Source organism: Rhincodon typus, chromosome 1 (assembly GCF_021869965.1).
Source record: "Rhincodon typus isolate 14 chromosome 1, sRhiTyp1.1, whole genome shotgun sequence".
NCBI lineage: Eukaryota > Metazoa > Chordata > Chondrichthyes > Orectolobiformes > Rhincodontidae > Rhincodon > Rhincodon typus.
This window is the reverse complement of record NC_063332.1, coordinates 119,813,812-119,840,524: the sequence shown is the minus strand read 5'-3', so window position 1 is coordinate 119,840,524 and position 26,713 is coordinate 119,813,812. Positions and strand designations below refer to the sequence as shown.

Genomic DNA, 26,713 nt, shown 5'->3' with positions numbered 1-26,713 from the left:
TTTGGAATTCACAGAATAATATCTGAGAAGGTTGTGTATGTCAGAATGGGTAAATTCAAATCTGAATTCAATATTCAAGAAGATAGAGAAAGGTTGAGAAAAAATAGATCAAGGTGGAGAAAAAGAGAGACAGAGAGGAAAAGTTTTAATTATACTCTAGTTTAATTGAGACACAAACGTGAGGCGATACATTTTGGAAGGTCAAATACAGGTGAAAATTGTACAGTGAATGGCAGAATCCTTTGGAGTATTGATATGCAGAGTAATTTGGGTGTACAGGTCAACAGCTCACTGAAAGTGGCAGCGCAGGTAGTTAAGTTGGTTTTTAAAAAAAGGCTATGGCATGCTGGCCTTCATTGGAGGGGGTATTGAGTATAAGGATAGACAAGTTATGTTCCAGCTTCGTAGAATTTTAGTTAGGCCACACTTGGACTACTGCATACAGTTCTGGTCACCACACTACCAGAAGGATGTGGATGCTTTGGAGAGGGTACAGAAAAGGTTTGCAAGGATGTTGCCTGGTATGGGAGATTTTAGCTATGAAGAAAGGTTGGATAGACTGGGTTTGTTTTCACTGGAATGCAGGAGGTTGAGGGGAAACCTGATAGAAATTCATAAGATTGTGAATGATATAGAGTGGAAAGTATAAGGCTTTTTCCCAGAGTGGAGGGGTCAATTACTAGTGGACACAGGTTCAAGGTGCAAGGGGAAAAGTTTAAAAGAGATGTGCGAGGCGCGTTTTTCACACAAAGGCAACGCACTGCCAGAGGAAGTGGTGGAAACAGACATAATAGCAACATTCAAGAAGCACCTGAACGAATACATGAATAGGAAGGGAATAGAGGGATATGGATCTTGTAAGTGAAGACAGTTTTAGTACGGGAGGGCAAAATGTGTCGGCGCAGGCTTGGAGGGCCAAAAGGCCTGTTCCTGTGCTGTATTGTTCCTTGTTCTTTCTTTGTTCTAAATGTTACATTTTAAAAATCACAACGAGCATTGAAAAGATGAAGCAATGTGACTCCACGCTGATGAGAATTGATTTTCCATGACAGATAGTTAATTTGGCAACAATTAATGCCTCTCACATCATTAAAAGGCCACTGAGTAAGCATGGCCCTTATTGGGCTTTGCTTGTGATTGGTTTGCTAGCCACACGGGTGTTTTTCCTGGTGGTGGGAATATTTAATAAAGTGTTTTGCACAGTGGTATGTTTTTGCTAAGACAGTGCGCACACAACCACAAAAAAAAGAGAAATAAACAAGAGATTCAGAGAGCCCCCTCATTCTAGGGACTGACTCCAAGCTGGCTGGCCATAGCCAGTGTACTGAAAAAAAGGCTACTGAGATTGAAGTGGCAAGATTTAACTTTTAATGTAGCAGGATGAGTAATAGTAATTTATTGTTACATGTATTTATAAAAATGTAGCAAAATGTGTATCAACCGCCATAAGCTGGCGCCATTTTAATTGCATAAATCATTAAAAGAAATAAATCATACAAAGTCAGGACAAATTTCATTTATCGTTCCATACACGTCTTCTTGATTTATTGAGAGGCTACGAGATGCTGCCACTTTCTGCAGCCATCAAATCTGCCCCTGAGGGCGTAACACCAAGGAAGAAGCACGGTGAAGCAAAACACCCGGCGGCCGCTGACTGCATCCAGAACGTCGCCTCCACCAAAGCCCCTCCACTGCTGCCGATACTCCAGTCGCCGTCATAGCCAGCTCTCCAGGACCAGGGCCCATCTCAACCGACTGACCATCCCAATAAACTCCCAAGGACCGAGGGATCATTCGCCCCGTCGCCGTTGCAGACGCTGCCAACATGTCAGAAGAAAACAATGAACCTCAATTCATCGACACTGGAACCGTTGTTCAATCCGCAACCACCATTGCCACAAGAAATAGACTGAATCCACCAATCAACAGCTCCCTGCAACCCCTCTCCACCACCGCAGCTGCAGAAAGAAGGAAAAGATGGATTTGATTCAAAAGTTAAATGAAGAAAAGTAAAGTTTAAAAAAAAGAATGAAAGTTGCAGTCAGTCATGCAAGAGGGAGTGGACGGGTTGGGAGCCCAAACATGTCCTACCCTGCTGTCTCCACCATTTTGAAAATTGGGTGATGAATTTAGTTCATGATTAGTACACAAATACTGCAATCATATGCCATTTAATGAATTTTAATGGTGAGACAAACAGTGAGCTGCTGTTTTCACAAATCTACTGATACTGGAACACGTCTTCGACAGCAACAGTTAAGTTTCCATATTTAACAGTGCACCTGTCCTCAGCTGAGGGTGCAGTAGTAGTCGCACATCAGTAATAATGGTGAATGCCATTTTCTTTATTTCAGAGGAAAAGTATGAGCCAATATCATCTTTACTCTTCCGTAAGTTTTTAATCTATTAAACTGTTCGAAAAGACACTCCAAAAAAAATCTCATTTCCATTTGGCACTATTTAGAAAGTTCAATACTGACATAAATGAAGGATTCCAAACAGAACTAAATGAACCACTCTCGCAGTAAAGAGATGCAGGGGAGTGTCCATGGGTTTCCAACAGGAGAAAGGAAAATTTGATAAAGAAATAGGCTGAAAATATTAAAATGATATTTTCCATCTTGATTATTTCTATTGAATTTGTTGCTGAATGAACCTTTCTTTGTAAATCTCCCCTGCAAATAGTCATACCATTGACAACCAGAGGAAATTGAGGCTGATAACATCCGTAATTTGAAGAGGGAGCTTGAAAGGCATTTGGCAAAGACAAAATTAACAGGGGAATTGGAGGTAGTGAAATGTGCTTTTAAACACTGATCTTTTCCAATTCCTGTTTATTTCTGTACATAAAAGTGAGTTTTTTTTCATACTCAGCAAGCCAATAATTTTCAATTTAGATAACTAATGGTTTTCTGGAGATGTGGTAAACTTGTTGCAATAGCATACTAACTTTATTAATGGAATGTTAGGCTTTGTCATCAGAAGATTTGAGAACGGGAGTAACAAAGTCTTGCTTCAATTGTTTCGGAGCTTGGTTAGACTGCACCTGGAGTAACATGGGCTCCTTGTCTCTGGAAAGATTATATTGCCATTGAGGAAGTGCAGCAAAAGTTCACCAGATTTGTTCTTGGGATGATGGGACTGTCCTTTGAAAAGAGATTTGGCAAGCTGGGTCTGTATTCTCTAGAATTTCGAAGAATGAGATGTGATCCTACAGAATGCTGCAAATTACTGAAAGGGATAGACAGGGTAGATGCAGATAAGCTGTTTCCCCCAGCTGGGGAGTCGAGAACCAGGGGAAGATAAGGGTGTTGCCACTTAGATCCGAGATGAAAATTCTTGTTTTTACTCAGTGTTGCGAACCTTTGGAATTGTCTCTCACAGACAGAAGCTCAGTCTGAGTATGTTTCAGGTAGAGATTGATAGATTTTTGATTACCAATAGCATACAGGGTTATGGGGATAGGGTGAGTAAATGGCATTGAAGTGTTCGTTTGGCCATGATTGTATTGAAAGGTCATGACGGCAGTCGGAGACATCGATCACCTTAACCTCTCCACCCCTCTCACCCACTCCAACCTCTACCCCACAGAACGTGCAGTCCTCTGCTCCCTCCACTCCAACCCCAACCTCACCATAAAACCTGCGGACAAAGAAGGTGCAGTTGTAGTATGACTCACTGACCTCTACATCACCGAGGCCAGGCGTCAACTCTCTGATACCTCCTCCTACCACCTCCTTGATCATGACCCCACCCCCGAGCACCAAACCATCATCTCCCAGACCATCCACAACTTCATTGCCTCAGGTGACCTCCTACCCACGGTCTCCAACCTCATCATTCCCCAACCCCGCATGGCCCGTTTCTATGTCCTTCCCAAAATCCACAAACCTGACTGCCCTGGTCGCCCCATTGTCTCCGCCTGCTCCTGCTCCACCAAACTCATCTCCACTTATCTCGACTCCATCTTCTCCCCCTTGGTCCAGGAACTCCCCACCTATGTCCGTGACACCACCCACGCCGTCCACCTCCTCCAAAAATTCTGATTCCCTGGTCCCCAACACCTCATCTTTACCATGGACGTCCAGTCCCTATACACTTGCATTCCCTGTGCAGATGGTGTAAAGGCCCTCCGCTTCTTCCTGTTCCGCAGGCCTGACCAGTCCCCCTCCACTGACACCCTCATTCGCTTAGCTGAACTTGTCCTCACCCTTAACAACTTCTCCTTCAATTCCTCCCACTTCCTACAGACAAAGGGGGTAGCCATGGGTACCCGCATGGGCCCAAGCTATGCCTGCCTCTTTGTCGGATACGTGGAACAATCCCTCTTCCGTACCTACACCGGCCCTAAACCCCACCTCTTCCTCCGTTACATCGATGACCGTATTGGCACCGCCTCATGCTCCCACGAGGAGCTCGAACAGTTCATCCACTTCACCAACACCTTCCACCCCAACGTTAAGTTCACCTGGACCATCTCCGATACTTCTCTCTCCTTCCTGGACCTCTCTATTTCCATCTCTGGCAACCACCTGGAAACCGATATCCATTTCAAGCCTTCCGACTCCCACAGCTACCTAGAATACACCTCCTCTCACCCACCTTCCTGCAAAAAGGCCATCCCCTATTCTCAATTCCATCGCCTCAGCCGCATCTGCTCCCGAGATGAGGCATTCCACTCCCGGACATCCCAGATGTCCTCGTTCTTCAAGGACCGCAACTTCCCCTCCACAGTGGTCAAAAATGTCCTCGACCGTGTCTCTCGCATTTCCTGCATCTCATCCCTCACACCCCCTCCCCGCAATAACAACAAAAATCGAATTCTCCTTGTCCTCACATACCACCCCACCAACCTTCGGATTCAACACATCATCCTCCGACACTTCCGCCATCTGCAATCCGACCCCACCACCAAAGACATTTTTCCCTCCCCACCCTTATCTGCTTTCTGGAGGGACCACTTTCTCCGTGACTCCCGTGTCCGCTCCACACTCCCCACCAGCCCCACCACACCCGGCACTTTTCGCTGCAACCGCAGGAAGTGCTACACCTGCCCCTGCACCTACCCCCCTCACCCCCATCCCAGCCCTAAGAAGACCTTCCACATCAAACAGATGTTCACCTGCACATCTGCTAATGTGGTATACTGTAGCCGCTGTTTGCGTTGTGGCCTCCTCTACATCGGGGAAACCAAACGGAGGCTTGGGGGCCGCTTTGTGGAACACCTACGATCGGTTTGCAACAAACAACTGCACTTCACAGTTGCGAACCATTTCAACTCCCCCTCCCAGTCGTTGGATGACATGTCCATCCTGGGCCTCCTGCAGTGCCACAACGATGCCACCTGAAGGTTGCAGGAACAGCACCTCATATTCCGCTTGGGAACCCTGCAGCCCAATGGTATCAATGTGGACTTCACAAGCTTCAAAATCTCCCCTCCCCCAACCACATCCCAAAACCAGCCCAGCTCATACCCGCCTCCCTAACCTGTCCTCCCACCTATCCAGTCTTCCCACTTCAAGCCCCACCCCCATCTCCTCCCTACTAGCCTCATCCCGCCTCCTTGACCTGTCCGTCCTCCCTGGACTGACCTATCCCCTCCCTAACTCACCTTTACTGGCTCCAACCCTGCCTCCTTGACTCGTCTGTCTCCTCTCCACCTATCTTCTCCTTTATCCATCTTCTATCCGCCTCCCCCTCTCTCCCTATTTATTTCAGAACCCCCTTCCCCTCCCCCTCCCCCATTTCTGAAGAAGGGTCTAGACCTGAAACGTCAGCTTTCCTGCTCCTCTGATGTTGCTTGGCCTGCTGTGTTCATCCAGCTCTACACCTTGTTATCTCAGATTCTCCAGCATCGGCAGTTCCTACTATCTCTGTAAGAATTAATAGTGAGCATTGTTAAATAACGAGTGATTCGATGATCTGATCTATTTCTTTTCAGGTTGCACTGCGCCAGATAATGGTGGCTGTGGCCAGATCTGTGTACTGCAGAATCCAGTATCTTGGAAATGTGAATGTCTGCCTGGTTATCAGCTACAACTTGATGGGCAGCACTGCGCTGCCTCAGGTCAATATTAATTCCAAATGTTAAGAGTTTCAGTAAGTTATGAATTCTCAATGAACATTAATGGGGAAGGACTTTGATCAAGTATTTGCAACTCAAAATGCTCTCTCAACAACCAGTTAATAGAAAAGAATCAATCAGTAGAAACATAGAGTAAGTTTACAAATTTGTAATCAGAGCGTGGACTTTGCACACTGGGAACGTACAGCAAAAATTAATTTCAATTCTAAAAAATTATAGCAAGTTCACAAATATCACTATGCCAACAGACTAAATAAACTGCAAATGAGGAGGGGACTTGTAAAATAACCTATTCTTTCTCTTGTCTTCTCTCAAGCTTACCTTGTCCATGAGACTTGATTCTTGCTCCCTTCATGCTATTCCATGCTAAGCAACTACATTATATTGTGTCTACCCTCTCCTGCCCTCCCTCCACTCCACCCCCGGGTGGGTTAAAAGTCTAAATGGTTAATTTTCCTTGCGTATTGTCTTGTTGTCTGCCTCTCTTTCAAAATTCCCATCTTCGCTCCTCCCCCACTCTCAAGACGAACATTTACTTTCTAACCCTCTGTCCCTGCAAACTACTGCTCAATCTTGAATCTTTTTTGTGGGTTTTCGCTGAAGAACACTTTGTTGTCCCCTTCAAATTCTTGTCCATCTTTCCCACAGGTCTGTGTTTACATACCTCCTATTAGGTTTGCTGACCACAATTTAAACTCTTCGTCACTGTTACTGTAATGCGTTGTCCCTCTTCATCTTTCTTGACCATTGGTTCTCAGGTTTCTAAACCACGATTGTTGATAGTTCTTTTAACCAAATGGGAGCCTTTATGAAAACTGTAGCCAAGATTTGGGGCAGCACAGTGGCTTGATGGTTAGCACTGCTGCCATACAGCACGAGCGACCATGGTTCAGTTCCAGCCTCTATCTGTATGGAGTTTGCACTTTCTCCCTGTGCCTGCATGGGTTTCCTTTGGGTGCCCCGGTTCCCTTCCACAGTCCAAAGATGTGCAGGTTAGGCTGGTCATGTTAAATTGCCCATAGTGTTCAGGCTAGGTGGATTAGCCATGGCAAAGAGAGGGTTACAAGTATGGAGGGGGCGTGGGATGCTTTTCAGTGGGTCAGTGTGGACTCGATGGGCTGAGTAGCCTGCTTCCACACTGTAGGGATTCTATGATTCACTCCTATGGTCTCTGAGCCTGGATGTTTATGCTCCCTGTTGTAATTTGGGCTGGAGACCTTTGTTTTATGTGACTTTTTTTTGGCTCTGGTAGTGGATGACCTTCATTTTGAACTCATACAGAAAATAATGCCAATTTGTATTTAACAGGTCCCAGACCATTTTTATTATTTGCAAATAGCCAGGACATAAGGCGCATAAACTTTGATGGAACAGATTACCATATTGTGCTGGAAAGACAAATGGGCAGAGTCTTTGCGCTTGATTATGACCCTGTGCAAAATAAGGTAAGTAGGATTTGAAAACTGCACATGGATAGCTCCTGAATATCTGTATACATAATTATTGTTTCAAGTTTCAACTAACATCTTAATTTTTCATTGATATTCAAGGCAGAGAAGTTTAGAAACTTCTGTTAGCAAAATTAGCAATAGTATCTTACAGCATTGAGGTGACATTTATCAGTCTGCTTATATTGCAGACTGACTAGCCCATGTAAAATCAACAACTGTTAACCTTTTTTTAAAAGCAACAAAGAATCAAGCTATGAAATGTATAACAAATGGTGGGGTTTACTCAGAAATTATTTGCATTTACTGACATTATCCTTTAACAATGAAGCTTGAATCTTGCTTTTGTGATATTACCCTCATCTCTAACAAGAAGTTGAACTATTTAATGCCTACTTAGTTGATCTCAGTGAGGGGGCTGCTGTGAAGATATTATTTGGCTTAGCACACAGAGTATGCTGGTGAAAATCAGCAGGCCCGGCATCATCTGTAGTGGGAGAAACAGACTTAACATTTGAGGTGAAAGAGAAACAGAGATTTGAAATGACCGCAAATTAAGCAGTGAAAGGGGAAAAAATGGATCTTTTTGGCTAAGAACACAGTGAACAAGTCTGTGACACAGGTGGTGGAGGAGGTATGGGAGGTGTGCTGATGCTGGGGGTGGGGGGTGTGAAACATAAGGAAAGTGGAGAACTGATGTCATGGGGTCAGCCTGTGAATTTGTAGAATTCAATATTGAGTCCTAGAGACTGTAAAGTGCCTCACATTCACCTGATCCATCTCTGACTTTTCTCCTCCTTTTCTTGACTTCGCTGTTTTCATTTCTGGGGTTAGGTTGTTCATCAACATCCAATAAAAACCCAGCGTCTCCCACGGTTACCTCAACCACACTAGCTCACACCTTGCTTCCTGCGAGGCTTTCATCTTAGTCTCCGAGTTCCTCCATCTCCCCCACATCTGTTCCAATGATGCCACCTTCCACAGGGGTGCTTCTGACATATTCTCCTTTTTCCTTGACCATGGGTTCCAGTCCCCCACACCTGCCTTTGTAGTTGACAGGGCCTTCAGCCGTGTCCAATCCACTTCCCACACTTCTGCCCTCAACCCGTCCCCTCCAGCTGAGAAGAATGATAGGGTTTCATCTTGTTATCACCCCACCTCCACCACCCCCCACCCCCACCTACCCTCACTGTCTCCACATTCAAAGAATTACTCTCTGCTATTTCTGCTACCTCCAGTAGGATGCTACCATCAAGCATATCTTCCCCTCCCCTCTGCATTCAGCATTCCACAGGGACCAGTTCCTCCCTGAAACCCTGGTCCACTCCTCCATCATTCCCAGTATCATCTCACTCCCCCATGGCATCTTCCGATGCAATCACAGAAGGAGTAACTCTTATCCATTCACTTCCTCCCTCCTTACTGTCTAAGGGCCCCATCATACCTTTTAGGTGAAGCAGTGTTTTGTTTAAACTCCCTTCAATCTATTCGCTGCTCACAATGTGGTTTCCTTTACATTGGTGAGGCTGGGTGACCACTCTTTCTGTAGGAAAGATCCTGACCTCCAGCACAATGCAAGCTGAAGGAACAACACTCATTTCCTAGTCCCTCCCCATCCCCATCCCAGAGAGAAGCTGTTCCCACTCATTTAAAAAAAATGAGAAGGCCTAGATTTAAAGTGATGTGCAAGTGAAGCAAGGATGATGTAAGAAAAAACTTCATCACACAACGAGTGGTTAGGGCACGGACTGCACTGCCTAGAAATGTGCTAGAGGCAGGTTCGATAGAGGAATTCAAGAGGGCATTAGATGTTTATTTCGATAGAAGTGGCATGCAGGAGATTGGCACTAGATAATAATGCAAACACATTGGACTGAATGGCCTCTTTCTGACCTGTAACAGTTCTGTGATTGTGTGAAAAACAGTGAAAGTGAATATAAAATTATAAATGTGCAGATTATATCAATGTCTGGCAGCATCTGTGGACAGAAAAACAAAATTAATGTTTTAAGTCCAATGTGACTGTTCCTTAGAACTGAAGAGGGCTGGTAAGCTGATAGATAACGTTGTGGAAAAAGGGGGAAGGAGGAGCAAATGGAACAGATGGCAACAGTGCATAGAGCAAAAGTCAACAAGGAGCTAATGGTAGGAGAGAAGAGACACACATCAAAAGTAGTTGGGTGTTAACGTCAGAAAATAGGGCAGTTCTACTGAGAGCAAACCCTTGCAAACAGGAGAATACGGTGGTGGTGAAATCAAAATGAAGTACAGAATTCATAGTCTGAAGTTTTATAATTCTATTTTGAATCCTGAAGGGTATAGAGAGACTGTAGTGATTGGAAGCAGATTGACCTCGATGACAACGAGGTCATTGATTGGAGTTGTTAACCTGGGCCAATCAGGTAAGCCCTGGCTGACGAATATATCCAGGAGATTAGAATCTGTTCAGTTCAGGGGACTGACTCCGAGCTGCCTGGCCACAGACAGTGCTTTATGCACTGATAAATAAAGGGTGACTTGGTGATGGGATACTGGCCTGTCTGCAATTATTTCAGTGGTGACAAGAGAAAACAGGACATGCCTGAAGAACATTCGCTTGCAACAGTCATCTTGGAGTTGCATTTTTGGCATCATACCTTTATTCGGGAAGCTTGACTCATTTGATCCCACTGTTGAAGACTGGGCCCAGAATGTGGAAAGAATGCAATTTTTTTTTTTGGTCAAATGACATTGGGTCAGATGAAAAGCAACAAGTAACCCTTCAGACTGTGTGTGGACCTGTAACATTTTTGGTTTATAATAGGTTTAACTTTCCCAGGGACACCAGACACTAAAAGCTTCCAAGTGCTGACGGAGTTGGTTAACGAATATTACGACCCCAAATCTCTCCTAATTCTGAGATGCTATTGGCTTTATGCAGCTGTTAGAGAAATAGGGGAATCCGTATTGGAATTTTTGTCGAGGCTGAGGCGAGTGGCAGAGGCATGTGATTTTGGGTTAACCCTGAATGAGTTGCTGATAGACCGTTTGGTATGTGGGATTAATGATATCAACATGCAAAAGCAGCTATCAGCTGAAGCCCAACTGGATTTCAAACAGGTACTGCAACTGGCCCTGTCATTAGAAAATGCAGAAAGTAGAGAATGGGAGCTACAGAAGTGGATACCCTCACCTCTCCAACTGAGCTTGGGGAACACCACTTGAGTGCAGGCAATGTCAGAGCCTCACACAGGGCATATCCTGGGCAGAGGAACCCTAGGCCAACCCACAGCAGAACCCCACAACAAAGCTGAGCTTCGGCCAAGTGGCTAAAACGTTCTTCAGAATCTGGGCCGGCAAGCCATTGTAGTTGCTGCTGGTATGCAGCCTCAAGACAGCAAAGGAATCCTACAAGGCCTGGCTTGAGTAAGAAACCTCGTAGGCTGGTACCCGGGAGAGTGCACATCCTGCAATGTTCCCCTACATGTGGGTTAGAACAATTAAATTGCTTAGTGGCATCTAAATCGGAACGATTCAAATTAATATTTGGTTAAATGGTCACCCAGTTCTGATGGAGATCGATACCAGCACAGCTGTATTTGTGGTTGCAGAACCTGTCTTCAACAAGATTCACTCTGGACTCCAATCATAAAGTTTGCGCAAGACCTAGGCCAGACTGAGAAAATACACTGGGGAACCGTTATAGATTAAGGGTATGATTTTGGTTTGCGTCTCCAATGAGAAGCAGTTGGTGCAGTTACCACTGATGGTAGTAAAAGGCTCGTGCCCAAGCCTATTGGGGTGGAATTGGTTGAGAAAGATTCACCTGGATTGGCTCAACATTTTTCAAATAGAAAATGGCTGCCTCAGTGAAGTTCTAGTGAAATACCCAGGTGTGTTTCAGGAAGAGTTTGGAACTATCAAAGGGGCTAAAGCCACTTTACATGTTGACCAGGAAGCAATTCCAAGATTTTGCCAGGCCCGCTTAGTGCCATTTTCCGTCTCTACTTTCACCTGCAAGGCAATCAGAAGGCTGGACAGAGAAGGCACCGGTTATACAGATTGTGAAGCCTGATGGCTCAGTTTGCCTCTGTGGGGATTTTAAGCAAACGGAAACTGCTTCTCACAGCTGGATAAGTACCTGATCCTTCAAATAGAGGACTAATGCAAGGTTGGCGGGGGATGGTGCTATCCTTTATGAAGCTGGACATGAGCCACACCTACCTGCAATTGTGACTGGATGAGGAACCCTGGAAGTATGCTACAATTAACACCTATAAAGGTTTATACCGATATACAAAACTGCCATTTGGGATATCGTCAGCCTGTGCCCTTTTCCAGCGGACCATGGAGAACACTTTTACAAGGTTCGCCCCACGTCATCATTTATCTGAACAACGTACTAAAAACAGATGAACAATAAAGAGCATTTGGACGTAGTGCTTAAGCGTTTCTCCCAGGTCCTACCATCAAGTTGAACAGGACCTCGATAACTCCAAAGTTGCCAAGCTATTTGGCCATTTACAGCCCTACCTCACTTTTCCAAGCAAAAGGTAGGATCCTTGTAACTTTGACTTGATTTCTATTCTCCTCCTTAGGCACTCACTATATTGGAATCTGACTCCAATGATATTGTACTAGTCATCTTTGAGCTTAGCTGAGCTTCAAAATCCACATTCAGTCAACTGTTAAAACCGATACACAGCTCTGGAAAATAACCTCTTTCAATCTGTACCTGAGTCCCGTTGTCTCTTAAACTTTCATCCACATCCTGCACTTTCAGGCTTGATTGTTCAGATGCATTCCTCCCTCTTCCATCATGATATATAAACTCGATCAGTTCACCCCTTCCCAAAGTAATTTGTTTCCATGTATCACCCATTAGTCTCCTAACCTCATGTATCCCTCAGAACACTGACATCATGTCTTTATGATCATTCTCTTATCACTTTGCAAACAAATCAGCCTTCCTCCATATTCACACTCTTTTTGCTCTTTCAATTTTAACAAATTCCTTTTTTCTGCTTTGATGCTGAGGAGCAGGGCAGATTGCTTCTTCCCGCACCCACCCCCCCCGCCCCACACCGTGCAGACATTCTGCATTCTTTTCACTTTACAGCCATAGAAACCATTAGGATGGTTTTCAATGGTGCCAGTATTATCTAGTATTGTTGCTGTTGTTCTAATAATCATTTTGAACGCAATACTCTTCGTGCCCAGTAATCTTTACTTGTAAGGGGGAAGTCTTTGATGCAGTACTTTTTCAAAGGTACTCTAGAATCTAGATATTGGTGCCAAATGTACAGTAAATACAATTTAAATAGCTCTCCTGTACTGCATTATATGAAGTCACAGCAGTACTTCATGGTGTGTAGGACTGTGAGCTCTGTGTCAATGTTGTCCCCTTTGGGAATCAGTCTTAATGTGTCACTGGTTCTGTCATTGTGAATTTGCATCACTACAAAGAAAGCCATAATTTTGATCAGGAGAGATTTACTCCTTTAAAAATGATATTTTTGATCAGTTATTGTTATTTTCACAGCAGCTCTCTCATATTTCACACCATTGTAGTATTTCTCTCCGTCCAGTGAGTGATGGGTGTTGTTGGGGTATCGAGGAAAGTTTGAGCAGTTCAGGCCTGTACTTGCTAGAGTTTAGAAGAATGAGAGAAGAGCTCATTGAGGTATGAGATGCTAAAGGGGATTGTTAAAGTAGAATTAGAGTTGATGTTTAACCTTTGTGGGGCAATCGGGAATGAGAGGTCGCAGTTTTAGGGTAAGGTGTGGCTGCTTTAAAGGAGAGATGGAGAGGAATTATTTCCATCAAACAGTCATGAATCTGTATAATTTACTACCCCAGTGTGCAGTGGATGCCGGGACACTGAATAAATGTAAGAAAATTGACAAACTTTTAATTAGTAGCGTGTCAAAGGGTTACAGGGAGCAGGTAGAGCCCCTGTGGAGCAAGTGGAGTTGAGGCTGAAATGAGAACAGCCATGATCGTATTAAGTGGCAAAAACAGGCTCAAGGGACTGAATTGCCTACTCCTGCTCCGAGGTTTTATGTTCTTATTGGAAGCCTTACTCTGCTAACTGTGGGAGGCTTTGCTCTGGAGCATCTCATGCCGCCAGTTGGAGATAGCAAAAACAGTAGATGCTGGAGTCAGAGACAACACAGTGTGGAGCTGGAGGAACACAGCAGGCCAGGCAGCATCAGAGGAGCAGGAAAGTTGACGTTTTGCGTCCTGACTCGATGCTGCCTGACCTGATGTGTTCCTCCAGCTCCACACTGTGTTGTCTCATGCCAACACTGAATGTCCAAAAGAAGTATTTGTTCTCCAGCCGTTCCATGCAGCTTGAAACAGATGTGATTTATTTAGGATGCTGTGAATGGCTCATGCAAGATCATTAACTGGTGTGGATACAATGGGCTGAAAGGCCCTTTTCACACTGTTAAAAACTCTATGATACTATAATATTCTTCTTACAGAAGGACTCTAAAATTTAACATACAAAAGACTGCTCTGTGTTATTTAACAGCTTTTTAATATTTTTCTGGTATTTTCCTTGTAGATTTATTTTGCTCACACAGGCCTGAAGTGGATTGAAAGAGCTAATCTGGATGGTTCTGAGCGTGAGGAACTTATTAGCAATGATCTGGATTTACCTGAAGGACTAGCTGTGGACTGGATTAACCGCAAATTATACTGGACTGACAGAGGGTATGTCTGGAGTTAGACAGATAATTATTGCGGTTTATCTTAATTTTAACTGTCGGATCAAAATCTGTGTTTAGCTGAACATCTGTCAGTGCTCCTTAAGTTACCCACTTAGCAAATAGCTGTAAGCATCATGAAAGAGGATTTGGAAATAATCAGACAATAAACTTAGTTCAATTTAAAGTCAAGAGGTGATTGCATTGCAACACTCAGCAATGAGTGCTGCTCATTTTACAAACACATTTAGGGCAATCGGTATTTCACCACGTACCAATCTCTCCAATGAAACAATGTTGCTCACGCGCAATGGAATAGTTCAGCATGACCACACTGAGTTGGTGTCATACCTTTGTGTTTTACCACTGAAAGGAAGGCACTAATAGCCGCAACATCTGTCACATTTTTACACTTTTGGCCCCGATCTTGCAATCTTTGGATAGTCAGAGATAGGACAAATGATCCAAGATACACCTCAGGATGCCACAGAAGTCCCAATGAACTGACACGATGAAAATTGGCTGGAAAGTTTGAACTTCCAATCCGTAATTGCTCTGTTCCCTGAAGCATTCGGGAAAAGTCTTCAGCTCTGAGTTGGAGACCTTAGATAGTTTTGATTCACTTGCTAGCAGGAAATGTTAGACTGACAAATCCCAGTCAAACTCCTGAGTAGCTGTACAGCTGATCCCTTGATTATCTCTGAACCTTGTTAACCCACTCCTCCACAATTCCCCAATTGTTGAGTAAAAGAGCAGTTTGCTATAATGGAAGAGAGATCACATGAACATTGCAAGTCATCCTTAATCGTTATTTTTCGGTATTGCGTGCAGATGTTGTGTGGTTTTGAATATATCTCATTCAGCAGTCACAAGACAATGAGGTTGTGTGTGCTGGGACTACTGCAGATCTTTCATTGCCCTCAACAGTGAGGCTGCAAATGTTAGGAGGAAACACATTAAGACAAAGATAACCAGCCCAAGAGGGCATTCTAGATCTCAGTATTGTCCTTCAGGTCAGAGAGACAGTGAATGAACTTTCTACTCATCTTGATGGTTTAGTGGAGGCAAATTTCTTAGATGTTCCTATACTCCTGGATTAAGGTGGTACTGAGTTTGAGTTTGAGTTTGAATAATTGTTGTCACATGAACCGAGATACAGTGAAAAGTGTTGTTTTGCGTGCTATACAGGCAGATCGAACCATACAAAGTGCATTAGAGTAGCAGAACAGTGTTAGAGCCATAAAGAAGGTGCAGAGAGAGAGAGAGATCAGAATTAACATTTGAGAGGCCCATTCAAAAGTCTGATAACAGCTGTTCTTGAATCTGTTCGTGGTGTATTCCAACTTTCATATTTCTGCCAGATAGAAGAGGGTGGAAGAGAGTATAACCAGGGTGGGAGGTGTCTTTGATTTTGTTGGTTGCTTTCCCGAGGCAGCGGGAAGTAAAGAAGGAGTTGACGGATGGTAGGATTCTTTGCCTGATGGATAGGGCTGTGTTTATGACTCTTTGTAGTTCCTTGGGCTCTTGGGAAGAGCAGTTGCCACACCACACTGTGATACATTCAGAAAAGATACTCTCTATGGTGTGTCTATAAAAATTGGGAAGAGTCTTTGTGGACATGCTGAGGAAGCAGAGGCATTCTTGTGCCTTCTTGACAGTCGCTGTGAGATTGTTGGTGATCACCATTCCCAGGAATTTAACACTCTCAACCATCTCCAACTCAGCACCATTGATGCCGACAGGGGCGTTCCCCTCCCCTCCGCTTCCTAAAGTCAAAGACCAGCTCTTTCATTTTGCTGACATTGTCCCCAATTGTCCTCAAATCCTGTGCAGACCAGCTGGCGGGAGTTTTTGCAAATTTCTTGAGGTGTCAAGAATTCCCAGACATTTAAGCTTCAGGCAGCCTGGATAGGAGCCCACCTTTCTTCACAGAATTGAATATAATCAATGCATATTTGCCATCATGCATAATGAACATCACCAAGAACTTGAAAAATTCAGAGAAAATCTTCAAACCCTAGGAGCCATTCAAGCGACAGTTATAGGAACAAAAGAACTAGAGTAGGCTATTCAGCCCCTCGAGCCTGCCCTGGCATTCAATGACATTGTGGCCTAATTCCATATGCTTGCCTTTGGCCCATATCCTTTAATACTTTTGCTTAACAAAAGTCTATCTCAGATATAAAATTAACAAATGATCCAGCATCCACTGCAGGTTGTGAAGGAGATCCCCAAACCTCTACCAACCTTTGCGTGTAGAAGTGCTTCCTAATATCTCTCCTGAATGGTCTGCCTCCGATTCTTAGACTGTGTCCCTTAGTCCTAGAATCCCCAAATCTACCTGTATTTTCCTGTTATTATCTTGAAGACTTTAATCAGATTACCCCTTAACCTTCTAAATTCTGGTGAAAACAGGCCTAATTTGTATAATCTCTCCTTATAACAGCTCCTGAAGTCCATGTATCATTAGTGCAACAACTATAACTTGTTAATAAAAAGCCTTCCAAGGAAAAGGTTATGCTTAAGTCTAAGTTAAATCGTGACCAATAATCAACATTTAGAAATGATGAATTTGCACAAAGCAGTAGTAATCTACAATTGAGTCTCATCTGCAAGTCATGAACTCATTCAAGGGCTCTTTCAGTAAACTGGACTAACATGACTAGTTTCTAACACCTCTCCATCGCCCTGATGTCCCACTGATCCCCAGTCTCTTCCTAACCTGAATTTACTGACCCAAATCTAGCAACTGCCTGACATCTAGCTAGCACCCTACAACCCTATGACCCTACCCACTTGCCAGGTTTATCCTGGCTATCATTGTTAGAAGGGCATTAGAGAGAAAAACATGGGTTTTATGGTAGTTACTAATTGCTTCATCACCCTTCTCTGCCGATATTGATGTGTCCAGTTGTCAGCTCTTCCCCTACCCACCTACTGTACCACATACCTGCTTGCCCATACCTCACCCACCCTACCCAAATTCACCCATTCACTTACTCATTCACCCACACACTCAGTCACTAACGGACTGAAAAGTTGTTTAAATGTCCCAAATCTTTTCAGTTAATGAAGTAAAATTTACCCGAACACAGCAGTAAGTGCCATAAACAGGGGACTCAGGTTGTCCTCCTCACCTTCAATAATTCAACACACGAGGAAGCAAAAGGATTTCCAGCATGCTCCACAATTCTGAAGAGGCCAATATATGGAGACTTGACCAAAAATGTGGAGTTCAGCCGCGGTGTAGAAATGAAGCTGAGCACCAATCTGAGTTAGAAATCGTATTACAATGCTGTGACACTTATAATTGATAACTTCTTTCCCACAGTGTAGCTGGTAGTATTGGTTCCAGTGAAAGCAAAATACTGCCAATACTGGAAATCTGAAATCAAAACAAATAGCACTGGAAATACTAAGCAGGTTCAGCAGATTTGTGGAGAGAAAAATAGAGGTTAATTCTCTTTTTTTCTCTCTAGAGGTGCTGTCGGAATGTCTGAGTATTTCCTGCATTTTCTGCTGTTTTTTTAAATCATTGTTTTCATAATTGTCACTCCCAAAGAAAGATAATTTATTTGAGAGTTTGCAATAATATATCCATGTCTTGAATTTACTACAACAGAGTTATATGCTCATGCTCACGGAGTTTTAGAAGGAAAACAAAGGTTTAAGTATGTCAAGCCAGGTTCATCCTGGCTATCACAAGTGAAATGCTGTTATAAGGACATTAGAGAGAAAAACATGGATTTTATGGTAAAAAACTAATTGCATCATCACCTTTCTACACTGATATTGACAACAACTGCGTGTGCAGTTAAACATGGAGGCCCAGATCTTCTCAAAGTTGGTGCCATTCTGAAACTCTGTAAAAATGATGGGCAGATCTGATTCTGGGATTTCCACCTCTATTCCTGATGACTGAAGTTTTGATGTTGTGAGGTAAGGGAGCAGGTAGCGAGCCTGCACAATGCACTCAACTTGAAGCTGTCACATTCTCACACACCCACCCATTGCTCCTTCTACCCTCTGTATCCACTCACAGCCCTTACATGCACATTTAATAAATATATGCTAGATACAGAAGCATTGAACCATAAAGTAGCAATAGCATGTGTGGAACTGCTCAGAAATAATGCAGGCACTCTCAAATCTTATATTAAAAAGTAATTACCCTTCCTATAACCCTATCAAAAGAAGGGATATCCTTGAGAATGAGAACATATCCTAATGTGAGAAAAATTATTATAATTATAGCTGCATGACTGAAATCGAAGGATGAATCATCCAAAAAGCTTTAATATAGCCTCTCCTTTTAGGTTATCACACATTGAGAGGAGTGAACTCAATGGCATGCATAGAGAAGTGATCATCAATGAAGGTATCGATACGCCAAGAGGAATTATTGTTCATCCATTGGCAAAGTAAGAACGTAAAAATATAAAGTGGCAAAGCAGTCATTGTATTGCTGAAATAATAGTATAGTCTAAAATTAGATTGTATCATATGTCTTTTTAATCATCAGATTAAAGTATTTCAAAGAATCTCATTCATGACACCTTCTGAAGGATTGTGCTTCTTCTCTATAGTATTCCCATATTAAAATCAGTTAGTCTAACTGTGCTGTTGTAAGGCACACTGAAGGATAATTGAACTCACCACACGAGTGGACAATGGAAATGTAACCCCCTGCTCAACGACGTTGCCACTCTCAGACTTGTTCCTATAGGGATACAGTGAGAAGATGCTACACAGGTCAAGAATCCACAGAACAGTTATTCTCCTATTGTTCACTCATCCTCCAGTTTCTATTCTTCAATGGATACCTAGAAATGGGTCAATACTGGGACATTCAGACACTTTGTCACCCAAAAAACATGTTATAAAAGGACCGTATCGAAATACTAGATAAACAATATCCAAATGTGCAGTTGATATCTTTCAATGAAATTTCAACGCATTGAGCTTCAAGAGGTGGCAGACAACATGCAGTAACAGCTAGAAACAAAATAGAGGTAAAATCAAGGAGGTGGCATAGAAGTTAATGAATAAACTATCTATAAAACATAAACAGTTCAAGATTCTTGTTAGATCAGCCTGACCACAGAACAATAACTCTCTCAAATATCCAGATTAAACTTGATCTGGAAATGCGAGAGGAGGGAGTGTGATATTATCGTAATCATCTCCAAAATGGTGCCATAGTAGTTGATAATAACCTCCTGCATTGGGCAAGATTTTCTGTCTTATGCCATTCAATTCAGGGGCATTAGTTGGTAGGTCAAGAACTCACTGAGTAGTCAGTGCATAGTGGTGATGTCACTGGACTAGTAATCTAGAACCCCAGGCTAATGCTCTGGGGACATGGGTTTAATTCCATTGCAGATGGTGAAATTGGAATTCAATAAAATCTAGAATGAAGAGATGACCTAAGGGTGACTATGCAACCACTGTCTGGTTGACTAATATCCTTTAGGGAATGAAATCTGCTGCCCTTACCTGTTTTACATGTGATTCTAGGCCCACATCAATGTGGTTGACTACTACCTGACCTCCAGTCAATTAGCAATGGGCAATAAATGCTGGCCAAGCCAGCAACACCCTCATCAAATAAATGAATTTTTTAAAAAAATTGTAAGGGAGCCATTTAACTGGCTGCAAAGTATGCATTCACAATTTTCCACAAGAGCAAGTTCTTGATCTTGACCAGGTTGTGTGGAAGTGACACCTTTTGTGTTATAGAGCAGTCCAATTGAAAAGCAACTTGAGCCAACTTCTTGCCATGTGCAATGCAGAAGCCAGTTTAAGAACACAGAGAATGAGGCACAGGAGGCCTCTTAGTCATTTGTTAGAACACAATATGTGATGTGAGGAAGCCTATGGGAAGTCATTTTCTTTCTTCTATGCAAGATTGGTAGGTTCTGTTCTCTTAGAGTATGCTACTAATTTAAGTATGTAAAATAACAAAAGCTCAATATTGTATAGCAGCAATGTTTTACAACCTGAACTTTTTTAAAGCTAGTTCAAATAAAGTAATTTTGTGTTGTAATATTTTGCTAGGCTATGTGTGCATAAATTACTCACTAAAATTCCAATTATTCACTAATTTACAGCAAGTAAATACCACAGGGATCTGAAAGATGTAATGGTCCCATTAGCTAGTCTATTAGTTGATCACTGGAATAAAAGATTAATAAGAACATTTGAAAGACCCAGATTGCTCAGGCAATAAGTCCCTTTAAATTTTTTGGCCTAAATTCTTGGCACCTTGATAACGTGGGAAAACTATGAACACAAGAGTATTCCTGATATACAGAGCTTTTCATGTTGATGTTATGTCCAATGAGCTCTTTTGTTGCAATCTAACATTTGAATACATCTGTCTTAATGCTTGATAGGTACACTTATAACATACTAACTAAATAAAATTGCAGTTTATTGTGTGTTATTCCATTTAATAAAGGAGACTATTCTGGACTGACTGGGGAGATAAACCTAGAATAGAAACCTCTTCTCTGGAAGGTGACGGTCGTTTGGTGATAGTTAGCACTAACCTCATGTGGCCCAGTGGAATAGCCATAGACTACCTAACAGACAAGCTGTACTGGTGCGATACTAAACAATCTGTCATTGAGATGTCAGATCTAGATGGATCCAACCGTCGGATACTTGCACAGAACGAAGTAGGTGAGGTTCCTTTTTTAACACAAATATTTTCTCATCCATAACAAAAAGCGAACAGCTTTTGAAGAAATGACCTGAATGTTCTTGCCACCCTGTAGGACGTCCCTTTGGTGTGGCAGTATTTGAAGATCATGTTTGGTTTACAGACTGGAGCAAACCTTCCCTTATGAGAGTGGATAAGTCGACGGGTCACAATAGAGTGCGACTCCGAGGTGGAATGATCCGACCTTCATCTTTAGCTGTAGTTCATCCAATAGCCAAACCAGGTAAATTCATTTAGCATTAATAGGCTGGATGGTGCAAAGTAAAACTTGTTTAAAAATACATTCTAAGCAATCCTTTCGAGAAATTTTTGCACCAAAAATTATCCGTGTTGACATAGGCAACTTTAACCAAACCTACTGACAGGAATGGGCTCTAATCATGGTTTTGAACCCTGCCCAATTTCACAATGAGTAATACTGAATGGCTGGATAAACTAGCATTCCACATGATCCTATGGTTTCCCTTCCTTTGAATCATGCTGTAGATATTTAAGGAGGTAGCACTGGGAGTAATGGATGCATTACTGGTCATCTTTCAAGACACTGTAGAGTCTGGAATAGTTCCAATGGTTTAAAGGGTAGGTAATGTAACCCGACTATTTTAAAATGGCGCTGGAGAGAAATCAAGGAATTAAAGACCAATTAGCCTGACATCAGTAGCAAAGAAAGTGCTAAACTCCATTATAAAAGATTTAAAAGGAGAAGACTTGGAATAAAGGAGTCAGTGTGGATTTACAAAAGGGAAATCGTGCTTGCAAAATTTACTGGAAATTTTTGAGGATGCAACTAGTAGAGTTAATATGCAGGAGCTATGGAATGTGGTTTACTTTGACCTTAAAGTTATTGATAAAATCCTACTCAATAAGAAATTAGCATGCAAAATTAAAGTGTATGGGATTTGTGGATAACGTACTGACATGGATAAAGTACTGTTTGGGGTAGTACAGGGATCAGGACTTAGGCCCAGCTATTGACAATATATATTAATAATTTACATGAGGGAACTAACAGTCATATCCCTGGGTTTGCAGATGCCATAAAGTGAACTGTGAGGAGGTTGCAGAGATGGTTCAGTGTGATTTGGATAATTTTGATCGAGTGGAAAAATGCATGGTATTTGGAGTGTAATGCAGATAAATGTAAGTTATTTTCTTTGGTAGCAAAAACAAAACAGGAATACAAATTATTACCTGAATGGTAATAGATTGGGAAAGGGTGAGGTACAAGAAGCCTTGGGTGTCCTGTATACCCTGCGCTGAAAGTAAGCATGCAGGTGTGGCAGGTGGTGAAGAAGGCAAATGGTATGTTGGCCTTCATACTGAGAGGATTTGAGTACAAGAGCAGGGATGCCTTGCTGCAATTTTACATGGCCTTGCTGAGACCACAACTATGGTATCATGAGCAGTTTTGTTCTCTTTATCTGAGGAAAGGCTTCCGGTTATATAAGGAGTGCAATGAAGGAGCAAGTTCTCCTCTAAGCCACTCACCGTACTGACTTGGAAATATATTGCTGTTCCCTCACTGTTGCTGGATCAAAGTCCTGGAATCCCCTCCCGAATGGTACTGTAATTCTACCTACAGCACATGGACTGCAGCAGGTCAAGAAGGTGGGTCACCACCATCTTCTCAATGGCAACTAGGAATGGGCAACAAATGCTGGCCAGCCAGTGATGCCCACATCCCATGAATGAATATAAGGAAAACAGGCCCCTGCTGAGCAAGATAGTTCTGTAATGCCCATATTCTAAAACCGTGACAATAAAAATTGTTGGAAATGAGAATGGAAGGGAATCCCTTGATCTGTTCTTGTTGATAGATTTAAAGGACTCCAAAGGTGAAAATCCAGGCTCCTATGTATGAAACCTCCTTGATTCTTGTGTTCCACATCACGCTACCTACTCGAATCCTATTTGTGTACTTTTTCTACACAGCAAATGGATTGACCATTGTGTTTCAGGAAACATTTAACATATATTTTGCTAATTTCTGCTGGATGGTGTTGATGAATTCACTGTTGCTGTTTCTTGATCATGACTTTTTTCTGTTGACTTTTTCTTGACAACTTCTCAAGTTCTATTGCTTCACAGGTCAAAATGAAAGGCAGCTCAGGTGAACAGCTACTGCAATTTCTTTTCTTTTGCTAGTCATGCAGATAAATTGTGAAAACTTATTCAAATCAAATTCATTATGAACTTTAAACTAAATCAATGCTTACAACACATAGTCATTGTTATACATTATTAGGTCATTACTGTCAATAGCACTTAAAGACATAATATGATTGTAGATCTAAAGCTAATGAAGGTAAAGAAAATGCTCAGATAAAAGCAAAATACTGTGGATGCTGGAAATCTGAAATAGAAACAAAGTTCTGGAGAAACTCAGTAGATCTGGCAGCATCTGTGGAGAGAAAAACAGAGTTAACGTTTCAGGTCTGGTATGACCCTTCTTTGGAATTTGACAGTTTCCAAAAACAGTAATTGGACTTGAAACATTAACTCTGCTTCTCTTTTCACAAATGCCATTAAACTTGTTCGGTTTCTCCAGCACTTTCTGTTTTGATTAAAGGAAACCTGACAGTGATAATAACGAGAGTGTGCCATGTAGATGCACATCAGTATTTCACCTATGCTCTTTCAAAAACATCCTCCAAATGCATGATCTCTACCACCTCATAGGACAAAGGCAGCAAATGCTTGGGAGCACAGGCTGCACTTTCACCTCCAAGTCCTGACTTGGAACCATACTGCCTTTCCTTCACAGTTGCTGAGTCAAAGTCCCGGAATTTCCTTCTTCATGACAGCACTGTGGATGTTCCAACACCTCAAAGACTTCTGGGATTCAAGAAGACAGCTCAACATCACATCATCAAGGGCAGTTAAGGATGGGCAGTAAATGGCCAAGTAGTGATGCTTCCATCCTGTGAATGAATAAAAGAAATACATAAAGGTGTCAGATGTTTGAACCAGAGCTAGACAGAAATGAACAAAGTAGAACCTTCAATCCATTACACTTGTAGATTTTCTCTGGACTTGTGCATTAGATGTTTCTGCCAGCCAGCTATTCATACAGCTACTGCCCTCTACTTGGCACAGGGGGCTATATGAACAGAGCTCTCATTAACCTAACAGGTCAAATAGCTGTTAATGAATAATGTGATGTGTGAGCCAGAAAGTGTGAGTTCAAAGATTGAATTCACTATCATGTACAGAATGCTGTTCAACAAGAGAGAATGAAATGTCAAAATAACAAAGAAGATGGAGTAGACATTACGAAATAAAGCAAATTTCCAGCAATAATTAAATCTGAAGGAATGGAGCTCCATAATTGCAAAAGCTATTGTCAGAAAGATTGTTTGGCAGTAATTAATGCTTACCACACTGTTAAAGAATACCCTGAATGAAGTGAACAAACTTTTCTCGTGAATCCTTATCTATGATGACAGTGACGTTAACATTATATTGAATGGAGGTCTAGGCAGTGAGTGACCTTTTGCAAGCAGTTAACAGAGCAATAGCGCATTTCAATCAGCAATTTCCTGATTTTTGTAGTTAACGGCACAGCATAACCTGTCTCAAATTGCTGTGATTTGTGTATAAATATACTCACAGCAAATCTGGACTTTCTACGACTTTGAAATAATTACTAGTTAATCAATGAATTAATATTAGATCATTTATTCGAACCATCTCCAAGGTATCTAAATGTTAACTATAAACATGAGACTATGAATAAATGCTAAAGTTAGAGTTATGAACTGTTAAAGATTTCTTGTGGTAATACTCCAGGTGCTGATTCTTGCTTGCATAAAAATGGCGGGTGTGATCAAATCTGTGAGAATAGGTTCGGAATTCCACATTGCTTGTGCCATGACGGTTTCCAAAAGACAACGGATGGAAAATCATGTCAGGCCATAAACCTTCCTCCAACAGCAGGTAAGAAACATTTCATTTATCGTCCTGCCATTTGTTAATAATTCCATGTTTGCATCAATATTTGATATAATAGTGACTTCTCAACTTAAATTATCTGGCTGCAGAATACACAAAACAAACTATTCACTTCAACACCGCAGTAAATAAACAAATCTATGAAAGCTTTCATTTAATAGTTTTGCAAGTTTTTGCAATGTCCTATAAATGCCACTAGATTTTATTTGTGGTCAATATGACAATTTTCAGAAGCAGATCAGAAAGGAAATAACAACATGCCAAGGATAGTCCTGACTGAAACTTTGAACATGTACTCAACTACTGCAAACATAGCAATATAGATGTTGTATGAGCATACCAGCTCATTACACAGTATGAGCTGTTTCTCGTGATAAAAGTTGCCACCACTATCCTCTTTAAGTGTAGGAATCTACTTGGTCTAGTGTGGTAGGGGAAAACCTCTTCCTTATCTAACCAGAAGAGTCTCTTGTAGTTAACACAAGAATAGTTCATTACATGATCACAATTCGTTATACGTTTCCATAGGCTGCCATCTTATTTATTCTGACTAAGTGCGAGTCGCATTGATGGAGTGGGGTGATTCTTACATAGGGGTTCAAATGGGTTTTTTTCACCATAACTTATCAACTCATTGCATGAATTGCTGTTTCTGCCCTGATGGAGAGTATCATGTCCAATGTATGCCCCATCTTACCATTATTCCCAAAGCAACTTGCCGCTCATAGAAGAATTTAGAATTGACCAATATCCCTGGTCTTTTTAAAAGGTCATTTTGCATTGCTGTCAGTCTGGAGCTGCCCTGCATGTTCCTGATATTGACTTCACCGCACCACCCCAGACATGGCAGACAGCAGGAAATCAGAACCCTGCTTTGTGGGCAAGGACCTACAGATCCTGCTGAACATGTTCGTGCAGAGACAGGGCCTCCTCTACCTGTAGACTCAGCAACCAAGGCCACAGAATCTGACCAAGCCAGCCCAGAACAATGTTGTTAGCTGGGTGTCAGCCATCTGAAGGAGTATCCAACACTGCAGGAAGAACATAATGTCCTGCACCATTCCTCCAGTGTAAGTGCCACCATTTCTCTGCAATACCTCACACTCTGTCTGTGTTACTGCAGCCACCTCCCATCAAGGCTCATGCACTATCATACTCGTCAATGCCTGCAACATCTTCCCCACTCACCTTCAACTACCCTAAACTCTGAAATCACTTACCCTGCATTCCCTCTGAGAAATGCCTGCTCGTTTGCTTGGGACGCCTCCCCATCTGCACCAACTGTAACAGATAAGTCACTGACTTTCATCTCCCTTAATACCTGCCTTGCTCTCAGTCCAAGGGCAAAACATGCCAAAATAGGGCAGATGGTTGTCTGTCATTTAGCTCCTCATCCCTGATGAGCAGAGGATCCTGACTTTAACTGCTGTAAACAAGGTCTGGACAGGTATCAGAGGTTCTCCCTTAACTTACTGTGTGGGATGGCATGGTAAGACATATCTGGCTGAATGGACAATGCACCAAAAGGCAAGGCAATGCATAACAAAGATGTTATGAGTATCGGCTCAGAGTAAGTGGGCACTGACGGAGTGGGTGAAGAGCTCAGATGCAGCCTGATCCAGACCATGAGCTGGCTGTTTGTGTCCCTGAGCACAGATGGTCTTCCTGCAGCTTTACAATAATAGTTACCAGTGTAGCACTAAAAAGCAGAAGCGTCCTGTAAATAGATCAGAGATGTGCTATGAGGGCTCACAGAGGCTGGCATATGTTGGAGGGCAATACCCATGGACATGGCATGTGTGTATGGTTGCTG

General features: G+C 42.4%; 1 protein-coding gene across 1 annotated transcript in view; it reads left to right on the top strand.

Moving 5' to 3' along the window:
- egf (epidermal growth factor) overlaps positions 1 to 26,713 on the top strand; it is a gene marked incomplete at its 5' end in the record, with an annotated part of 80,526 nt that overhangs the window by 9,099 nt on the left and 44,714 nt on the right. Inside the window, 6 exons of the mRNA XM_048605287.1 lie at positions 5,942 to 6,067; positions 7,394 to 7,530; positions 14,084 to 14,232; positions 18,542 to 18,646; positions 20,686 to 20,909; positions 21,005 to 21,172. Coding sequence (XP_048461244.1) covers positions 5,942 to 6,067; positions 7,394 to 7,530; positions 14,084 to 14,232; positions 18,542 to 18,646; positions 20,686 to 20,909; positions 21,005 to 21,172 — 909 coding nt within the window. The remainder of the gene's footprint in view (positions 1 to 5,941; positions 6,068 to 7,393; positions 7,531 to 14,083; positions 14,233 to 18,541; positions 18,647 to 20,685; positions 20,910 to 21,004; positions 21,173 to 26,713) is intronic.